The sequence below is a fragment of the Myotis yumanensis genome, unplaced genomic scaffold (genome assembly GCF_028538775.1).
Source record: "Myotis yumanensis isolate MYYU_CA2020_CCGP unplaced genomic scaffold, mMyoYum1.0.hap1 SCAF_8, whole genome shotgun sequence".
Taxonomy (NCBI): Eukaryota; Metazoa; Chordata; class Mammalia; order Chiroptera; family Vespertilionidae; genus Myotis; species Myotis yumanensis.
The window spans coordinates 8,827,782-8,849,618 of NW_027223759.1; the positions used below are offsets into that span (position 1 = coordinate 8,827,782).

General features: G+C 50.8%; 1 protein-coding gene across 5 annotated transcripts in view; it reads left to right on the top strand.

The window, feature by feature from the left end:
* The window catches only part of SPATS2L (spermatogenesis associated serine rich 2 like), a 151,023-nt gene extending 130,433 nt beyond the window's left edge, over positions 1-20,590 (top strand). For all 5 annotated transcript variants that reach the window (XM_070421783.1, XM_070421782.1, XM_070421785.1 and 2 more), the window contains 5 exons: positions 5,396-5,454; positions 11,764-11,873; positions 14,665-14,767; positions 16,849-17,060; positions 19,682-20,590. In XM_070421783.1, coding sequence (XP_070277884.1) covers positions 5,396-5,454; positions 11,764-11,873; positions 14,665-14,767; positions 16,849-17,060; positions 19,682-20,077 — 880 coding nt within the window. In that variant the 3' untranslated portion in view covers positions 20,078-20,590. The remainder of the gene's footprint in view (positions 1-5,395; positions 5,455-11,763; positions 11,874-14,664; positions 14,768-16,848; positions 17,061-19,681) is intronic.
* The last annotated feature ends 1,247 nt before the right edge of the window (positions 20,591-21,837 follow it).

A 21,837-nucleotide genomic window follows, 5' to 3' on the forward strand; every position in this document is an offset into this window, starting at 1 on the left:
GTGACCAGCTGGTGCCTCTCAGAGGTTGGCATCACAGGGAGCCTCAGAGCCCCATTCATTCCCAGCGTCCCCCGTCTGTGGGTGCGGGGCCCAGGGCTATGCATTCAGAAAGCACAGTGGGGACCATTACCTGGAGAACATTGCTAAGGGATGAGAGAGATCTCCTTCCCAAAAAACATACCAGGTCCCATGGGAGCAGACAAGCAGGCTGTGGAGCGTGTGGGTGGGAGGGGCCCAGCAGCCCCGGCTGTTACCTCGGGCCCTGAGTGACCATGTCCTCGTGCCGAGAGACCCCTGCAGAGAGAAGTTTGCTTTCTCTCCCATAGAAGTCATTTTAGGTTTGTTTGTTTTTCTGAAGGGGGTGGTGGTAACTCGTACCATTTTTGTAGCTATAGAAACTGAGACCAGTTAAGTGGCTTTCCTTGAATAGTGATCACCATGGAAAGAAACGAAACTAAGAAGTAATTAGCAAAGCTGAGAAATCCTAGTAAGCACAATCACATGTAAAATTCTAAACAGAGGTGTATGTAAGGACTACAGATTTTCCTGTTGAACATGTGGAATTCATAGAAGTTGCAGGATTTTGCAACTCTTAGAAATTTTAAGGAGAAAGAGGAATCCCTGTGTTTGTTTTTCAATCAGCTGTGTCTGATTTGAGGGACTCCCGTGTTTCCTACATGTTGGGAGTTGGTCCTGGTGCGCCATCTGCGTGTGTCTCATCCCAGAAACACACCTCAGACAGCGTGATGAAATGTTCATTAGCTGTGCTGCGATCATCGTAGGATTCCAACAAAAAGCATGTGGACGGGGAGGTGCTAACATTAACAGAGGATATTACCTCCGATAAAAAATAATAGAAGTAAAACAGCCCGGCCTGGTTGGCAGCTGAGTGCATTGGAGAGCACCGGGCGCAGGCACCTGTCGTAGGTGTTGGGCTGCCCTCCTCCTGCCTGGGAATAGAGAAGCTCAGTGTTGCTGCGTCTGGGCCCGGGGAATGGGTAAGCTGAACCCCCACTGGCTTGGCTCTGGGCCCTAGAACGTGTGGTAATACCTGAGGAGATGGCCTGGACATGGCACCCTGGCACTGTGCACCCCCAGTGTGTACGGGGAGCTTGTCTGCCCCCCCGCCGGGAGGGGAAGTCCTGTCACTCCGGGGAGGGGACCTGGGTGCCTGAACCTGTGGGCAGTGTAGGCGGGCTCTTCCCTTGTGCTCCCTCCTGAGCCCCAGCCCCCCCCCCAACACACACACACACACACACACACACACACACGGCGGCCCCTGGGCTCTGCAAGGTGCCAGGAGCCCAGCAGGCGTTCCTCGGGCGCTCACAGTGCTCACCGCTGGTGCAGTGGTGAGGAGGGAGCCCCCGTGGGGGGATGTGTGCAGTGTGAGAGAAATAGAAGTTCTTTACACGGGAATCCTTGCATTAGAGTGTCGCTCACTTGTGTGCTGTGTGTAGAATGCGGGGGCCAGGCGGCGGAGGCAGCATCAGCATCCCCCAGCCCCCTCGCCCAGCAGCGAACGCAGCCTCTTCCCTCGATGGCGGACAGGAGGCCTTCCTCGGCCTGCGGGGCTCTGGGCTCCTCGCTGTCTCCTTCCAGAAGCTCTGCTTGCTTCGCTCCGCTTGGCAGCTGAGGGTTAAGGCAGCTCCAGCCCGAAGCACTTCCTCCACAAGGAGGTTCTGAAGCAGAACTGTGGCGATGAGATGGGCCAGGCCATTTCTCCACTGCAGGCCCGAGGCAGACCCCCCGAGGCCCATGCCCCGAGGTGGGAGGGGCCCCTCTGAACCCCAGCATCTACCTCCTGCTGCTGCTGCACATGGATGCCTTCACATGCCCTTTGAGATTCTGCGTTTGTGCCTCAGTATCCCCAGCTGGTTCTGCTCAGCAGCTCAGCAGCGTGTGGCTGCTCCTGTCCCAGCACCTTCGTCTGGGAAGAGCCGAGACCTGACCTGGCCCATCCCGCTGCCAGCCGAAGCAGCCGGTCCCTCAGGCCTCGGGCCGGCTTACAGAAGAGTCCTCCACGGAGCAGGGACAGGTCGCTCCATCCTGCTGAAGTGCCTTTCCGATTCTTTTTATTGTTGTTATTATGAGTCCTCTACAGAAAGGAATCGAGACAGTGGGGACGTTCTTATAAAATGACACTTTATCTCCGTGATTAACTATATAATAAACCGTAAAGGCTCCGCCATGGTAATCTCCTTCTCCTCACACCTTATTGCTTTGATAATAAACGCTTTTTTATGGCAACAGAATAAAACTTTACTGTCCGGAGAGTTTGGGTGAAACGAGGAGGTGTGTTTTGGAAGGGAAAGGGCGCATCTGAAGCCCATGAGGTCAGCGTGGGTTTATGTGAGCTCAGGGCAGGTGGCACGTGGTCACGTGGCTGAAGTCGGTGACCTCGGGACCGTACCCGACCACGGAGAAGCCGCGCAGTGGCCGGCGGTCAGCCGTGGCAGCGTTCTGTGTGCCAGTCCGGTTCCGGCAACCGCTGCGGAAAGCAGAAATGTTCAAAACTTAGAGTTGCAGGTGATTAGCGGAGGGAGAGCACAGATTTCAATAATTTATCGCCGTCTCAATTTGAGAACAGAATCATTAACTACCTGTTTTGATTCGAAGCCAAACCCTGTGTGGTTTGGTGAATATCGGTGCACTTTTATTCATCAGTTTGTGTCTCAAGTGATTAGATTCCGTCAGAGACAAACATGATATAAATTGTTGCATAAGCGTGATTTATGTGCAAGCACCACAATATACCAATTAAGGAGAAGTTTCATTATTGATGCCACAGGAAAATGAATATGCTTTCTTCCCTTACATTCATCACGATCAAGCAATTTTTGTGGAGCAACTCACAATAGTCTAAGATCACACAGCTTTTAAACACTCGGCGTTTCCCTGAAGATGCGATGATTAAACAGAGGCCTGAAGGGATGCTCGGACTTAATGAGAGGAAGAAGCGTTGCCTTCCAGCCGAGGCAAGGGCATGTGCCACGCCCTGTGGCGAGTAGCGAGCAGAGCTCCTGCCCTCCGGGAAGCTTACATGAGATCCCCCAGCAAGGCCTTGGCGCTCTGTTCAACGTGCCTGGGACGCAGCAAGCTGCCGGGATGTGCTAGCCAAGATCAGCCTCATTTTGAGGTAACTGAGGGCGGACATGGCCACACGGGTGTACCTGGAAAGCAAGCAGGTGACCTCTTTGCCTCCCTGTGGGCATGTGGTTGGCGACACTGTCTGTGACTTTTCTGTGACTCGTCAGCTCTCAGCTGGCATTCCTCTCAAGGCTCTCCCTCCAGCCTCCATAGCTGGTAACTCCATCTCAGGGTTTCACCCAGCATCTGGCCTGGTCCCGCCCGCGGAGCTGTCTGTCACCAGGCGGCACTGCAGTGTCTCTCTGTCCGCTGCCTCTAAGATTCAATAGGACGTGTGAACCGCACTGATGAAATTCCTCGTGCAGCCGATGCCACACCACCAGGCCCCGTGGGCACCTGGGAGGCTCAGACAGGCTTTCCTCTTGGCCCTTCCTGTGGTCTGGCGCTCAGCTTGGTGCAGCAGCCGCTAGAGGACGGGCTGGCCTCCACGGCCCGGCCCCTGCACCCACCTCCCACGGCTGCTCTTCTCTCCAGGCCTGCGGCCTTGAAAGCAGAGCCCAAGGAAAGGCTCGGGCGCCCCTCGTGCAGTGCCTGAGGGAGGTTCACTGGGAGCTGTCGGGCCGGGTGTGCCTTCAGATCCTCGGTTCCGACGAGAGACCTGACTCAGCAGATTCCCGGCTGCCTGTATCCACGGGCGTTTTGAACGCAGTCGCACAGAGCAGCACCTGAATTACTAAGACTCTGAGGACAGTGTTTTGTTGAAATACCAGAGGAACAGAAGCCTGGTTTGGTGCCAACTCCACGGGCTTTCTCACATCCTCACATAGGCATGAAGCAGATTAACAGTGTGTTGTGCGTAGCCTCCATTCCTCCAGTGGGGGGCCCGGGAGGCCGAACTCACCATTGTGTGAGTGCCCAGCTTTGTGTCCTATGCATCAGACCTCGGGGGGAGGGTGTATTGTGCCCCAGATGTCCATTGTCCATCTCCTAAACCCTCTGGGTACATAATGATATTAACAGATTTAATCAGATTTATTGATGCCAAAGGAAAATGAATATGCAAAAACTGGCCACGGTTTTGGAGCTGGCAAAAAATTTGCAGCAGCCTTTCCTACACTCTTCTCCTCACCCAACACACACAAGCTGCAGGGCCTGTGGCCTGGGGGGGGTCAGAGGGGGTGGGGATTTGGTGAGGCTGTCTGGATACACCCAGGCTTGTACCCATGGATGCATTTCCTATGTGGCATACTCTGCGAGCTCTCAAAACCTGGAGACCAGTTAGAAGCCTTCTGTTTGGTTGAGGGTCGGGGAGCCCTAATTTCTTCTTCTTGCCATCACCATTTTCTTCCCTCTTCTGGTTCTCATTATTTCCCAGTAATTTCAGCAGATCCTCTCACCTCTCCCCAAAGAATGTAGGCTCCCCAAGGATGGTAGTAATTTTTTTTTTCATTCACAGCGGTATTCCCAGCCTCACCACCCTTGCCTAGTACATGGCAGACACTCGGCAAATATTTGTTCCACGGATGAAGGTTTTGCCAGTCTCCCCCTGTTTCTAGTGCTGTCTATGGCATATTCCTATGCAGCCATCCCAAACCCAGGCCACCCGCTGCACACCACTGAGGAAGAGGAGGGAGGCAAGTTACCTGCCAGTCTCCCGTGACCTGCCACCCAGTAGTCCGCTGGCCTCTTCCCGAGCCCTAAGGCCCAAAGCGGTTGTCCGGGACTCCTGTTCCGTGCCCAATGGAGCAATGTTCATTGGAAGATGCTTGAAACGCTTTCCCGGGGGAATGAGGAGGCAGAGACTCATGTGATAGAGCATGTGGGGGATTGACCAGCCGCATTTCTCAAAGTAAATGGCTTCCCCCTCCCCACCCCTCCCTCCCCCCAGCCCACAGCCAGAGTCTGGGAGAGTGAAGCACAGAGACCCTAGAGAACTTAACCAGCCTCCGTGACCCATGCACCAGTTTTTAAAATATGTATTATATTGTTGTGGAACTTGGGAACTCGTAGGGCAAAAATACTCCCAAATTCAAATTCAAAGCGGTGCCATCCTGCAAGTCTGAAAGGCTTTTTTCTAGACTTGCTGACAGTGATTTAATCAGCAGCTGCCACCGTGTCATCCTGGGGCACGTCCCTCCACGTCGCCTCATTTCGGAAAAGCAGAGTGTGCGGCTGGCATTGCCACAGGGAAATAGTTATGGTGATTTCCGTTTTGTTTAATGAAAATAATCTTTCTTTTACTTCCAGGGCTTATTACAAGTTCGTCTTTGATTAACTTTTTTGTTTTTGTTTTGTTTCCCCTCAGCATCATTGACAAAGAAGTTTCCTTGATGGCAGAAATGGACCAAGTCAAAGAAGAAGCCAGTAAGTACAGCCCTGGTGGCCGGGCCAGGGGCCTCCCCCGTCGGAAGCTGTCTGTAGGTCAGACTGACCGTGATATGGATTCCGAGTTGGGTCCTAAAATCCACACGGTTTTCTGGCTCTTGAGCTCCGTCACCTTGGGCAGTACGTCACTTAGCCCCCGGGGACCTCCGTGACCTCGTGTGTGAAGACTGGGCCCTCGCAAGTCCCAGGTGTCCCAGGAGCTATTTCAAGTCCAGAGGGACTTTGGTGCGTATACTGGGCTACTTCCAGTAGTTGGATTTAAAAATGACATTAATTTTCGTATTAAACTTTAAAACATAACGTTTAAGCCTTTACAACTCACAAATCTCGCTCTACAACTCGCACAGTCCTCTTCACTTGGTCCTTTTTTAGGTTCAACTAACTGAATCCAACCAAATTTAATTTCCTAAAAAAATAAGTCCCATTTGAAACTTAAATTCCTCTTCACATTTTAAAGAACATTTATGAATTTAATATGTCTGGTCTTTATTTTTTTAGCACGTCAGGCGTCTGACCAGGCAAACTCACAAACCTAATGGGCAAAGCACCCTAAGCTTGTCAGCAGCTCTGCTAAGATGAGCAGCTCAGACTTAGAGATGCACTCAGTGACGTTTTCCTGACCCGCTCCAGTTCCGTTCACAGACTTAGGCGCATTGGCTGACACCTGCCAGCTTGACGCCTCAAAAGAAGATGAATTGCATGTTTTAAATTGAAATCACAAGTGAGATTGCCCAATGTACCAGACACTGAACAATGAACACACTCAGACCATCTTGATCATTGCAAAACTTTTCCTAGTTTTAACACCAAGTATTTATTCCCTGGGTTTGATTTATTTTGTTATCTTCAAACTCGTCTCTAAACCTTTCCACTGCTTCGAGGTTCCACGGCAGCAGGTCGGGCAGATTTGCCGTCTCAAATGGGCCGAGGCTCATGGGTTGGAAATTCCAGCCGAGACAAGATTGCACAATCAGATCCAACACCAGCCCAAGTGGACACGCGGGAGCCCTCTCTCAGCACTGACTTCAGCCTGCTCTGGTCACGGGAACCCTGAGACCATGTTTTTAAGCTGGGATTTACTTTTATAATTCCTATCCCCTGAGCGTTTTAAATTCTCCATCTTTACCGAAATTTCATCGCGTGAATTAGACAGATGGCAGTCTGCAGCCCCAGCCGGGTTTCAGCTAAATGCCTTCACTTTGACGGCACTGCATCTCTGTTACCGGAATGAAGGCTCGGGCCAGATTCTGCATTCTCTTCACATTCTTCTCGCCTGGCCCGTGTCCATACGTCAGTAGTCCCTTCGTGGGAAATAGCTATTGTTATTTTTTTTACCCAGCTTTTCTAAATAATTACAAGCTAATTTCCAGGATCTAAAAGAGGGCAGGTTTGATGAAATAAAACTAAATGTGGCCCAGGGTCCAGCTGTGGGATAGTGAGGCCATCGCGCAGTCCCTTCGATAGAGACATTGTTTTATGCTTCTGCAGTTGGTTGGTTTCTGAGGTAAAAGTGATTTCCACCTGGGGGGATGTTTCCTGTGTCTCGGGTAAAGCTGATCTTCCCTTTTCCGTTTCATGCCCTATTGGTAACAGCAGTAAGAGCCGACACAGGCACAAATGCTCCCCTGGCACCCAAGCGGAAAGCTGCTGGCACATCACTGTCTGAGAGGTTAACACAACACCCGCGATTTCGTGCGCTCATTCTTCTTCTCGGGACAATGCTCGGTGCCAGGACCTAAGGAACTCGGAGCCTCTCGGGAGGGCACCCCGTTTCCACAGCTCACTCGGTCGGGAAACATGACCGTGTGCTGCCCTGTGTCAGAGCATGTTAGAGCCTGGGACAGCCACGGGGAGGCCTGTGGGAGCTCTCCGGCCGCTGCCCAGAGCCGGGGAAGCAGAACCCAGTTCAAGTCCAAGTTCCACCCATTTACTGGCTGTGTGACCTTGAACCATTTTGTGAATGTCTCAAACTCTGTGGTTGCACATCAGAAAAAGGGGAATAAGACTAGTCTCGAGGCCCAGCCTGCATGGCTCAGTGGTTGAGTGTCAACCTGTGAACCAGGAGGTCACCGTCAGGGCACATGGCCAGGTTTTTGGCTCGGTCTCCAGTGTGGGGCATGCAGGAAGCTGCCGGTCAATGATTCTTTCTCATCATTGATGTTTCTGTCTCTCTCTCCCTCTCCCTTCCTCTCTGAAATCAATAAAGATATATTAAAAAGAATAGTATCTATCTCAAATAGCTATTGTAAAGGTGAAATGAGAAAATCCGTGCCAGGCACTTAGCTCTGTTAGCAAAGGGCAGCCCAAACCCCTCCTGGACAGTCACACGGTGCAGGTCAGGGGCCATGCGGCATCTCAGGTGACAGGCCTGTGTCAGCCGTGTCATCTCCACACACAGAAGCTGGGAGACTCTCTCCCCACAAGGTAATGAACCGTCTGTACAGCCACCACCTTGAGCTTGCTTGTCTACTGCCTCACGAGTACTTTTCATTTCCTGCACACGGTAGAAACCATATTTCCTCAATTATAACATAAGCTCCTACTATCCCTCATGGCACCTAACACAATACTGAGAAGGCTGTAGGTACTTCCTAATATTTGTTAAACAAACCATTGTAATTAATTCAGTGTCTATAGGCTGCGGGACCCAATATCGGTGAACGTTAAGGTAATTACAAACAGAGAAAGTATATTCTAGATCAGTGGTTCTCAACCTGTGGGTCCCGACCCCTTTGGGGGTCGAACGACCCTTTCACAGGGGTCGCCTAAGACCATCGGAAAACACATATATAATTCTATATTGTTTTTGTGATGAATCACTATGCTTTATGTTCAATTTGTAACAATGAAAACACATCCTGCATATCAGATATTTACATTACGATTCATAACAGCAGCAAAATTACAGTTATGAAGTAGCAACGAAAATAATTTTATGGTTGGGGGTCACCACTACATGAGGAACTGTATTAAAGGGTCGCGGCCTTAGGAAGGTTGAGAACCACTGTTCTAGATGAATACATCTCACTTTATTAATAATATTCGTAGTGAGCTTTTCTGGAATGTACGGTACTAACCACTTCTCATAGTTACTGCATGTAGCTTCACAGTGGCCTCGCGAGGCGTGGGGCTATCACACTGTGCAGATGCGGGGACCAGGCTGCCGTCGTGCGGCGGCCCCAGACTTTGTCCGGGTACCAGGGAGGGGAAGGCCCACATGGGCAGGTTCCTGGAGAGCCAAGTTGGCCAGAAATGTGGGAAGAAAACATTACTTTACATTAATAGGAACACAGACACATTGTGAAATAAAATGCAGGATTCACAAGAATTTTTTCAGGAATAAAAAGGATTTCAAAGAAACTTTGTGCCTGAAGAGCTACTTCTGCCCCAGCTCCCTGCGTCCCAGGGTTTCAAGGACTCTCCCCCGCGATGGAGTTCTATTTACGAAGCCCTCAACATTGTCCAAGGCCCAGGCAATAGGAGCAAGCTCCCAGTGTGTTTCAGGAACTTGAAGGAATGTCTAATTCCTGTTGAGAAAACGGCTTTCAGCACGCCAGATGCTGTTCACAAAAGTGCCTAAATAATCTGAACTGAGTCCTGCGAGCAGCGGAAGCCTAACGCTGCGTGAACTGTTCCCTCCACAGAGGTATCAAAGGAGGGTGCTTTCACAACACACTTGTTATTCTATTTTAAATTTTAGGATCAATGAATTTTAGGATCCAATCTGGTTTTGTTTTTTGCTTTTTACTTCTGTGATTGATGTTTTTGAGGTGAAATAAATGCCTCTCCCCAAAGCATGTAGCTTTAGATCTCAAGTTTTAAGGCTTTCTCATCATGAACGGCTTTGAAATGTTAATGAGACTATATGTAAAACTCATCCAACACTTGCTGATGCAACATCTGCATTCCCTTGCATATCTACAAGAGTGTAAACTAAGGCTTTATTGGTGACCTTGCACCTGCATTCCTATTTTAGGGCCCGTTTATCTCTATTTCTATAAAATCTTTTGTTTGGTGTGAATGCCCAAGTTCTACCTAATCAAAAAGAACAGTTGCCCCTAATTGTCACCAGTCCCATAAATGATCCGTTAAGAAACGTCAGATCTGCTTAACTGTGTCCTCACTCAGGGTCCGCTGACCCCTGTGCTAGCTGTTGTCAAGTCTGGGCCTTCAGAATTTTTTAAGACTTTGCACAAAGAAAGTACTTTCTTTCATCTTCTTACTCAAAAATAATTTTTCCATGCTCCAGACATTAGTCCCGTCCATAGGTTGAATATACTGGCAAACAAATATTCAAAGGTACGAGTCCTAGACGTTGTTAAGTGGCCGCCGTGGAAAAGGAACTTCTGTCCTCTCTGCATATTCCTTTTAAGTAGCGGATTGGTTCATTTATTCAGTCCATTCAGCCAACATGTGTGCCAGCCCCGAGGTGTTATGGACGCAAATAACCGCATGTGCAGTCTCTGCTGTGATGGGAGATGCCTGTTGCAGAAGCCGGGCAGGTGACATTCATCAGCTGACAGGGCAGGGAGGGACCGGGCCCGGGGAGCGCCGAGCTCTGCCTGAAAAGGGCAGCAAGTTCTCAGCCCCAGCCAGCTGTTGTCACAGGGAAATGCTCGCCAACCATGGCCAGAAATTCGAGTTATCTGAAGAGAAGCCAGAGTCCAGCTCTCACACGGACTCCCCTTATTTTCAAATGTGGGCAGTTAATTTCAAAAATTAACTTGTCATGTGCAGACCAAACAAAACATATGCGCTCTGTAGCCAAAGGTGAAAGTGGGTCACCTTCTCGTGTCCTCTGGTCTCACTGGGTAACCTGGGACATGGTGCGGTGACACGCTGTCTATGGTCAGATGGGAATTCCCTGTATTCCGCAAGGCCGCCAGGCCTAGACCGGCCTCTGCCCAGCTACCTGGTGTACGTGGGAGGCGGGGAGTCCCGGTGAATAGCTAGAGCATGATTAGAGCAGTTTGGCAGATGGTAAGGCTTTACTTGTAGATTTCTTATTTTATTGACATCTCAGCATAAACAGATAATGTTTCTCTGTCTGTCTGAAGAATGGTTTCTGATGTGCAGGAAGTCTTCTTAACTCTGGACTGCCTCTGAACTTCTTGGGGGGTTTTAAGGTGACTGTTTTTGACATTTACGAAGTAAGAACTCTCACAGTGAGAAGTCACATTGTTTGGCTCTGCGTGTGTGCTGCGAATCAGGTCTAAGGAAGCAGTTGACCTTCGTTCAACCTAGAACAGGATGTGTTGTGTGCATAGTATCTTAGTTAGATGGGCCTCTCCTTTCTTATAACTCAAAATATTTGTCCAGAGGAATGAAGGCATATCCTGTGTGGCTTGAATTAGAGAGCTTCAAGTCTGTCTGTTGAAAGATCAGACTTCATATTAAATCTCACCCCATAGGTTTGTGCTCATTGCTTTTGAGTTTCATGATCTTTTGGGAAACACACACATGTACACACACGCACGCGAACACACAGATTAACTTGTGGGTTACTACATCTACGTGAGCCTTAGTCCATCTGGCAGATGTGTGAAATGTGGTACCAGCGAGCTCCCTGGTGTCTTCGCTGTGTGTGCAGATGCTAAGGAGTGCCCACGAATCCAGCTCAAAGGGGCTTTGACTTGCCCTTGAGATGTCTCCATGGAGACACTAAAAACAAAGCCAGGACACTCTGGTCTGGAACCTCCATCTGAATGCAGAATGGAAACATATCTGCAGAGTGTCAAAAGAAAAGGCATTTTTAGCTCACAGAGATCAATCAAGTGAACCCTTTATGTCATACTCCAGTAACACAGCTGGTTGCCCCGAGTGTGTGTAAAGGTTCAGGAAGCTTGATGCTGTTAGAATTTAGCAGGACAGCACACAGAAGAATGAGTTTGGCTTAATGGACTCCTATCTTTGTAATACCATTCAGATAGGATTTTAATACGTGTCCTTTTTTTGAAATAGCTGTTCTGAGTAACGCACACATTTAAAAGTCCAGATTAAGTCAGTGAGACCAGATGCCAGTGAGGAAAATGAAGAAGACTGTGTGTGGGTGTGCAGTGAATCAGAGGGATCGTGTTTGTTGGGATGGGTGGGCGAGGACATCCAGAAATGGGTGGTTGGTGATGAGCACCAACTCGAACCCACCTCGATGACCAACTCAGAAAGCAGCCATGGTCCAGCTGAGTGACCACTCCACAGAAGGAGAACTGACTCCAAGGAGAAGTGACTACACAGGTTACTTCCTATGTTTACATCGCTGGCCCTAACGTATTCCCTCTCACTTGGCAGTGGAGATCCTGACTGCTCGTCAGAAGAAGGCAGAAGAACTGAAGAGGCTCACTGACCTGGCCAGTCAGATGGCAGAGATGCAGCTGGCCGAACTCAGGGCAGAGATCAAGGTCAGTTTCCAGCGACCGCAGCCTGGGTCCCCGAGCCCTGAGCCCGAGACCCGACCCCATCACGTGTGTGTGGCACCCATAGAGCTGCTCTCTGAGGACCCAGCGTCTCACACCCAGCTCCCTTTCGCAAAGCTGAAATTGAGAACAGGAGGCTGAAGAGCCTTCTAATCGCTATATTTCCGTATATATGGTTTGAACGGGCATTAATAGGGAGGGTGGTACAAGCTATTTTCTTAGGCAGTGGGGACTGACCTAAATACAATGCATTCAAACATGAATTACAGCTGAGATGGGATGTTATTTTCACCTCATGTAACTTATGTGTGTGTATATAAACATACCATGTGAACACACTAAGTCTGAACGTAGTGGAACAGTAAGGATTCTAGAGAATACACCGTATGTGGAGACCTCTTCCCTACGTCCTTGCCTAGCTTAGTTCCCCTTTTGTTAAGGGTACCACCCACAAGTACGTGTCCACTAGATTTCAGGGGTGAGCAGCAGAAACTGACCCTGGCTAACCTCCAGAACAAGTTAAATGTGAAAGAGCATGGGTGTAGCTCACCAACGCAGAGTGGGATCTGAAGACTCCGACTGCTATTAGGCAGAAGCCTGGGGGGCTTGGGTGACTAGGCAGCAGTAATTACCAGACGCTCCTCGGGGCACCATCAGCCATTGTGCCCCATTCGATTCAAGTCCCAGAGAGAGACTCTGACCGGCCTCTACTGGGTCACAACCACCATTGAGCCCAAGAGTTCTGATTGACAGACCACCCCCCCCCAAGACTGTGGGTCTTTGAAACCATGTTGGGGTACAGTTACCAGAAGGAGAAATGGTTACCAGAAAGCAAAAACAAGTATCTACAATAAAATAGGAAGTTGCAACTTATAAGTTTCCCCTTTTCTCTTCTTCCCCAGTATACTAAGCACACACACACGTGCACACCAGCCTCTGACCTACTTCTTGGGAACTAGAGTACTTAGAAGCAACAGGCTTTATAAGTAGGATTGTCTGCCCATCTGGGCATGAAACTGGTTAGGCAAATGACTCCCAGTCTCCTTGCTTTGGTTGGGCATGGAAAGGAGCAGGAAATAAGGACCCCAAGAGTCCTGGGAGACTATCGGTCTCTTCTTTCTCACCTTCTCTTCTGACCTTGGTTGCTTCCCACCCACTCAGTTGCCATGGCCTCCTAATTCATCTTTGTGCCTCCACCTTCGCCCTCCAGCCTGGCCATCCACCCTCACACGGGAGGTGCAGCCCCAGAGCAAGGTCTGAATTTCCCTCAGAGCAAACTCCACAGCTGGGCTCCAGTGTCTACACATCCAACTTCTCTCTCCCTCTTATTAGAACACTAAAGGCCCAGTGCACGAATTCGTGCACAGGTGGGGTCCGGCTGGCGACACCCCCCCACCCCCACCCCCGGTCAAACTCTCCATAGAGAGGACAATTTGCATATCAGCCTTTTATTATATAGGATGAAGTGAGGAGTATGAGGTTGCCAGCTTCCTCGTCTGTTGAAACTATTCATCTGCCAAGTTTTGTTTCTGCTTGTCAGAATCCCTCTGAACATAATATGGTTAATAACATGGGCTTTGGGCTGTAGCAGACTAACTCCTGTAACCTCGGATAAGCTACAGATTCTTAGAGCCTTAAGTCCCCTCTCTGTAAAACAGGGATAATAATAGTACTGACTTCATAGCACTGTGACCAGATGAAAATGAGATTATCTGTTAAGAATTTGGCCCATTTTTTTTAATGTTCCAGCTCACATGCTTTCCTTACATAACTCCCCTGCCCCTCAGTGGGAAATAATTTCTTCCTTTTATTGTTTTATTTTTATTTTTTTCTTCTTCTTCCTCTTTTATATTCCTGAAGCATATCCACAGTCACCCGGTGTTGTAGTTGATGGTATCTGTTTCCCTTGCCACGTGGTAAACTCTCTGGTAAACTCCAGGAGGAACTGAGTCATAGCTATTTCTGCATTTCTCACTCTGTCCTCTGCACATAAATCTTCATTTCAAATGAATTGAAAGATAATCTTTTTCCCACTTCCTCTAACAGCACTTGGAATTCTACCAAGACAGGGTTTTCCAGTTACTGAAAGCTACTCAGACTTCCTGGTCCCCTAAGAACACAGAGAAGGGTGGCTCGACTGGTGTGGCTCAGGGGTTGAACATCAACCTAGGAACCAGAAGGTCACTGGTTCAATTCCTGGTCAGAGCACATGCGTGGGTTGTGGGCTTGATCCTCAGAGTGGGGCGTGCCGGAGGTAGCCAATCAATGATTCTCTCTCATCATTGATGTTTCTATCTCTCTCTCCCTCTCCCTTCCTCTCTGAAATCAATAAAAATGTATTTTTTTTTAAAAAAAAGAGAGAGGAGTGTCTAGGGAAGAATGACATGTCTTCTGTTGAGGCGTAGTAATGCCTGAGCAGGCCATCAGCCAAATCAGGAAGATGGGCTCGACCCAAAAACTTACAACAGGACATAAAACACTGCAAAGAGGGTGAGGGGTGCTACAAGGTTCAGGAGATGAGTCCGGACGCTCACTTTGCCTGGATCACCGTTTTGTCTACGCCCAGGCCGGGGAAAGCCGGGACCCACACGTGTCCCCAGGACAGGAAGGTGATCGTGCTCCAGGCCGATCAGAGCCAGGTCTGACGCGGGGTCCTGGCAGCCGGCTCACCCCCACCTGGCTAACACCGGCCACGGCAGCGGCTGAGCAGAGAGGCGCCTGCGTGAGCCCTCTCTGTCGTGTGGCGCTAACTCCTGCTCTCCTCTCTTGCCTCCAGCACTTTGTCAGCGAACGTAAATATGATGAAGAGCTCGGGAAATCGGCCCGATTCTCCTGCGACATTGAACAGCTCAAGGCCCAGATCATGCTCTGCGGGGAAAGTGAGTTGTGCGCGCCGGCTCAGTGACCCTGTGCCAGTGAGCCCAGCGCTACTTGGAGTTGGTGTGTCAGGCGAGGTCCCCAGGGGGCTAAAGCGAGGCCCAACGAGATTTAATGATCTAAGGGCATGACACAAGTCACTGGAAATGTCAAGATCTGAACTCAGAGTCTCCCGATGCCACTGCCCATCAGTAAATCCTCAGGATTCACTGAGCAGAACGGAACAGGGCAACTAGTTTAGACCTTTTGCAAACTTTCCTTAAGCAGAGCCAGATACACTGCCTCTCCCATCCCAACAGCCTGCTCCGAGATAGAGACCTGGTCGCCAGGAGCGTCTTCCTGATAAGTCAGGCACAGCAGCCACTGTCCTGAGGGCCCGGCTGGGGGTGCGCTGCTCCGAGTGCCCAAGCCTGTCCCTCGGTTCTGCACTGAGTGAAGTCTGCAGATAATGAAAGCCTTCAGTGCAGCCATTAGCGTTCATCTTGTTCACTATCAAGGCTTAATTAGAGCAGTTAATGTGCAGACAAACTGGCTGATCCTTTCCCATCCTGCAGCCGCCCACCGGGGTGGGGGTAAGAGCACCAAGGGCAGCCACAGGAGGACAGAGGACCGTGAGGGACGCGGAGTAGCCACAGCCTCAGAGTCAGCAGAGAAATGGGGATTTGGCTGCACTTTTTTTTTTTTTTTTTTTTGTCAAAGTGAAAATTGCTGTTTTTTTCCCTCAGCATACAAAATATAAGCTTGATCTAAAAGTCACAGGCCCCCTCTTGGAGAGACTAGTTCTCCAAGGCCCCTCCTTCTCAGCTGGGTTGAGAGCCCACAGCTACTGAACCAGCACTGGTCTCCTCTGCGGGGAGTTAGGGCTTCCCTGACACTGAAGCTGGTCAGCACTGAAGTCCCCTGGCTGTTGGCACAGCCCCCACCATGCCACCGCCCCTCTGCTCTGAAACCAACGGACCAGAGCTACATCCCTGTCCTTTCCACTCCTCGTGTCCTCTGATCCCCACGAGTCCCCCCTGACCCTCTAGAACATCGGTTCTCAACCTGTGGGTCGTGACCCCTTTGGCAGTCGAACGACCCTTTCACAGGGGTCGCCTAAGACCATCCTGCATATCAGATATTTACATTATGCTTCATAACAGTAGCAACATTACAGTTATGAAGTAGCAACGAAAATAATTTTATGGTTGGGTCACAACATGAGGAACTGTATTTAAAGGGCCAGAAGGTTGAGAACCACTGCTCTAGAAGAACCCGAGGATCAAGTCTGAGCCAGCACAGGTAGCAGAGAAACCTGCTTCTAAAAGTTGGGGACAATTTTAAGATTCAGGGGTCTCGCTTTCCAGCCTGGCAGGCAAATTCTGGTGACCTGTGCAAGGGCCTCGAGCCGTCACCCTTAGATCGCTTCCCTTGGCCTCGAGCCAGGTCATCACCGAGAAACCATCCCTGATCGGCCTGCTTGGACTTGAGTGTTGGGCTTGGTGCAGCCTCGCAGCGGGGCTGGAGCAAAGGGGGTGATAAAAGGCCAGATCACGCAGCTCTGATGGAGTATAAGATGCCTTGGGGCCTCTTTCGATCTAGCCCCAGGGTCGGGGGATGTGTACAATCCAAGTGACAAAATTCCCGACATTACGGCGCTGATGGGCCATGTGTCCCTGACCGCCCTCCCTGTCTTCTGCGTCTGAGACCAACTGGCCAGGGGTCTGAGGACAGCGAGAGTGGGGTTGGCCATGGGAACCAGGAGGCAGGCACAGCTATGGACAGGCCACGTGGGCACTTCAGGACTTCATTACCCACCTTCCCGTGGTGCTCTTGACCTAAGGAATATTAAAGTTGTGCAGAGAGGTCTTATTTCCTGCCCACGTCTCCCAGCTCGGATGATCCTGCTGTAACTGCAGTTCAGTGATTCTCACAGAAGGAACTTGGTGGTCCCCGGCCACCAAGGTGCCCTTTCGAATGACCTCTTTACAAATAAAAGCATTTCTTAGTGTTTTTATGAAGCTCCAGGTCCTCGTGGGTTTCCAAGGCAGCCGTGGCCGTGGCCGTGGCCCAACCCTTAATGCCGCTTGCTTTCTCGTTGCAGTTACACATCCAAAGAACAACTATTCGTCCAGAGCCCCCTGCAGCTCCCTGCTGCCGCTGCTGACCGCGCACGCGGCCTCTGGGAAACAGAGCAACTTCGCCAGGAAGTCCACTCACAAGCCCTCCGAGGGCAAAGCCGCAAACCCCAAAACGGCCAGCAACCTGCCCAGCACCACGGACAGCGCTCACCAGGCCACACCGCCCAACAAGCAGGTACGGGGTCAGGGTGAGGGGGCTCCTGCACTGCCTCGGGTCCCACAGACCCTGGTCCTTGCGGCCAGGAAGAAACCACTCATCCTTAGAGGAAGAAAACAGCAACTGCTGGACACAGAGCTTCCTGGGCCCCAACAGGCCCTCCCACCCCCAGCAGCTCGGCGTGGCCCCAGGGCCTCCACCCTCCTGGCTGGCTCCGAGGCGTCCCCTGGTGCATGCAGTCCGGGTGCCGTAGGGCCTTCCGTGTGGAGGAAGTGCCTGTACACGCCTGACACGTCAGCGAAGAGCCTACGGGAGACGGCTCCCCTGCTCCCTGAGTGCCTCCACCCCTGTCCCCGGGACTGGCCCGCAGGTGGAAGGGACTCCCACAGATGCAGGGACAAGACTCGGAGTCTGGCTTCTGACACCATGGGGGAGGAAATCCGGCATTTGTTTTTTCAGATTCTTTAATTCCCGCTTATGTTTATCAGTAAGAGGCCAAAGTTAGTTCAAACTTCTCTCTCTTCTCTTGGGCCTTCAGTAAAGAGAATGCACTTCAAGTGGCATCATTCACTCTTATCTAGTGTGTCCCCTGAAAACACAGTGTCCAAAGGGCAGTCTTCCTTCTGCTTCTGCGTGTCCTTGAGAAGCGATCGCCTCTTATCACTAGAGAAGGAACGAGAAATGGGACTGGATGGCACAGACGCCGGGCATGCTCTAAAGACATTGAACACTTCCAGAATGCTGGTTTTCTGACCGGGGCCCTGCTGGGTTCGTGGTCTCAGTCTTTTAGAATTCTCATCAATGAGAATTTCTCTGGCTCTGAATGTCTTCGTGAACTTGAACATCGGGCTGGAGCAGGGAGCCTTTCACATACGCACAGCTGTGCGATCACGATCACATCTGTTTTCCTTATTGTCTAATACACCTTCCCAGCTTTTGTGCTTTACTCATTATTAAACCCCCTACGAGAAGTTAAAATGTAGTCTGCATTTCCCTTCCACAGTTTCTTTAGAAAGAGGCCGGGTTAAATGCTATCCACATAGATACTTTTCAGCTCACTGTTCTTAATGTTTTCAGCAAAACATTGCAGGTGATGGCTCGTTTAAGTTGAAATGTGCTTACATATCTAAGCTAGAACACTGTCTATATATATGGGGCAAGAAGGTCCCGTGTTTTAGAGCAACCCTTCCTGGTCCTTCCCCAGCTGTGGCCCTCCCTACAGAGCGAGACCAAGGAGATGTGCCTACCCAAAACCTGTACCCTCTCTACTGAAAAGTGCTCCAGCTACTTGAGATCCTGGAATTCTCGTCCCACGTGGCCCCGAGCCTGCCTTCCCCATTTGGACCATTTCCCTGGATACATCACCTTGAGACCAGACCCCACTACAGTCTGCATACCCCCAGGTCCAAGGGTGGTTATCTGTGAGGGCGGAGACGAGGCTGAGGTGCAGGCTGGAGGGCCCCCCCAGTTGTGGGTGCAGGGCCCCTCACAATGAGTGGTGGAGCCAGAGGTAGGAAGACCCAACGTACAGGCAGGTGGGGTGGGGCTGCCTTTGTGCTCTTGCCCGGAGCCCAGAATTATCGGGGGTGGGTCTGCCCTAACCCTCCACCACCCAGTCGCACTGCACCAGTTCAGAACTTTGTGTACATTTGTATCTCATAAAGGTACACATTTCAATAATAGAAGTTTGATTTTCAGTAAAAGTCTGCGTTCGTGTAGCAGCCTATCTGTGACTCTTATCAGGAGAGGGTCCGGGAAGTAGGAATGGCTTCGCCATTTTCTAACCGAAGACCTGGGCAAGCCCCTTAAATGTACCTCCCTCCTCAATAAAGTGAACAAGTAACAGCAACTGCCTTCCAGGGTGGCTGTGACGATCAATGAGATGGGACCGGCGCACTGAGCTCTTCCTGGCCTCCAGGAATTCCAGTATCTTTCTGTTCATCAGGCACAGACACGCTGGCCCTGCTTCCTCTCTGCTCACCCCTGTGTTCTCATCTGCCCGTTGGTCGAATGTGGCGTTTTTCACTGTGGTCCTCCAAAACTTGTTGGCTGACAACTGTAGCATTTAGGAAAAGAACAATTACCTCTGTAAAAATACACATCACCATCCCACCAGGATCTACCAGATACACCTCATCCCTGTGTTCACCCAAGATAACATTTCAGAACTAGGGTATTTATTTTGAAATAAAATGAAAAGAACTGTTTTGGAGTAGAGAAATTACAAATAGAATTTTCCATTTTTCTTCATAAATGTAGTGAAAATTCATATATGTAGTCTCCTCAGCCTGTCCTCAAAATTTCCATCACAGAGGATCATCATTGCCCTGCTTCTGTGTGGCCTGTGCTTCTGCCCTGTTTCAAGTTGACTTGGTGTGGCCTGGTTCTTGAATTGCCCATCTTGTACTTTTGTAACCTCTCTCTCTCCATCGGTCATTTCCTTGGAGTTCCATTTGCAAACAGCGGGTGTTCTCTACGCTCGGGGGTCTTACCAGCTGGACTCAGTTGCATGTTGTCCTGTTCTGGGTGTAAAACAGCTGCCCTGGGGCTTACAGACGGTTTCCCTGGTCTCTGCCGCTGTCCTCATTGTTTGCTGGCATCTAACACCTACCTCTTTTCTTTTCCTTTTTTTATTGCAGACTACGTCTAATAGCCAAAGACGAAGGTTTAATCCACAGTATCACAACCGGCTCAACGCGTCTGCCAAGCCGCAGGGCGGTGGCAATGAAGCTGACCCAGCAGTGAAGGGCAGCAGCCGCCACGAACACAGGAGACAGCCGCACAACGGCTTCCGCCCCAAAAACAAAGGCGGCGGTGCCAAGAACCCCGAGGCCCCTCTGGGGACAAAGGCCCCGGAGGCCCCTGCCCATCCGGAAAAGCCCCGGCGGAGGCAGCACGCGGCAGACAGCGCGGAGGCCCGGCCTTTCCGGGGCGGCGTCCCCCGGGTGTCGCAGTGCAACCTCTGCCCCACGAGAATAGAAGTCTCCACGGAGGCCGCGGTCCTCTCGGTCCCCGCCGTGACCTTGGTGGCCTGAACGGGGAGACAGGAAAGCTCTTCTCCCTCCCTTCTGGCTCCCGGCCCGAGGTGCTGACCCAGTTCGCTGCCAAAAGAGAATCAATCAGAATAGACAGACCCTGTGGGGTGGTGTCGTCTTCTCGTAATCGTTTTTACTAATCCTCATAATCAGCTCTAGCTTGCTTCATCCCTCCCATGGCTTTGCTTGCCCCGTTGATGCTTTTTCTCATGGAGACGCTGCAGCAGCCCAGCCGGGTGCTCCCTCCTTGGTTAGGAAGGTGGGCCGGTGGCTACGGGGCTCGCGAGCGATCAGGGCCCGGCAGCAGCCGGCCTAGTAGCAGTGGTGTCATCCGTCCGTTGGTCGTGGTTAGAGAGTCGCTGTTGAAACCAGTCTTACCGATCAGACAAACATGATCTGCTGAGGACACATGTGCTTTTGTAGAATTTAACATCTGGTGTTTTTCTGAAATATATACATATATATATACATATATTGCTTTATTTGAAACAAATTAAAATATGCTGCATTTGACCCCCGGCTGGTTTCTGTTCTTGATGCCCACGTCCTTCTTGAATGTACGTGTAGTGCTTGCGAGAAAACCTGAGAGGCTGGAGGCTGTGGCACAGAGCTCGGAGCAACACTGCTCCTCTTGGGACAAGTGTCCTGAAGGAAACACCATGCCTGGCAGTGGCCCCCGCCAGCACCTTGCACACACACAAACGGAGCTGCACCCCATCCCCTGAGGTTCTTTTTTTTGTTTGTTTTAATATACTTTATTGGTTTTTTACAGAGAGGAAGGGAGAGAGATGAGAGTCAGAAACATCGATGAGAGAGAAACATCGACCAGCTGCCTCCTGCACATCTCCCACCGGGGATGTGCCCGCAACCCAGGCACATGCCCCTGACCGGAATCGAACCCGGGACCCTTCAGTCCACAGGCCGACGCTCCATCCACTGAGCCAAACCGGCTTTGGCCATCCCCTGAGGTTCTGTGCGGCCATTTGGAACCTTGGTTGCAAGTCACATAAACCTCAGCTCAGCCCAGCTCCGTAAACATTGGTCCAGTGACTGAGAAGTCCAGGGTTCAAGGACGTTTGGGGTCCCGTTTGACCAGGGCTTTCTCTTGATGATCTCAGGTCTCCTTTCCTCCAGCGGCTGACATTGTATTCAGAGTGGCAGCAAATGGCCACTTTGCTTCTAAAACTCAAGTCCATCCACAGCGTCCACATGGAGCAAGTGCCTTCCACATTAGCCCCCACAAAGGCCTTGCATGTCATTGGCCCTAGATGGCTGGCAGGCTTTTCCCTAAACCAGTCACCAAGGTGGGGAGAGTGGGGGAGGGGGCAGCAAATGAGACCTGCTCATTAGCACATGCTATTCAGCTCCTCCTCCTGGAGTGGGGTGTAGCCAGCTCCCCAGATGCACATGGGGCTGTGCAGGGAAGAGCTACTGTGACCCCAGGCAGGAAGAATGGATTCCGGGGGGATGGGTGGGGGGGACAAACCCCAAGTCCCTGTCTTTGGCTGCAGGGCAGCTCAGTTTAAAGTGCTTCCCAGCAAACTTCCATGTGTCCTACAGATTTGTTGGCCTCTTTCAAGTGCAAATGCTTGTTTTTCGGCTCTAACATTTTTCTGATTCTCTTCCACGGATCGGCTGAGCCTGCACACCACGCAAGCATCCGTCTCTTCCTTTGCCGAGTGCAGGAGGATGTCTGCGCTGTCTGTAGAGGGCTTGCTGAGGTCTGGGTGCACCCAGAGATTTCATAGGAATTTTAAATG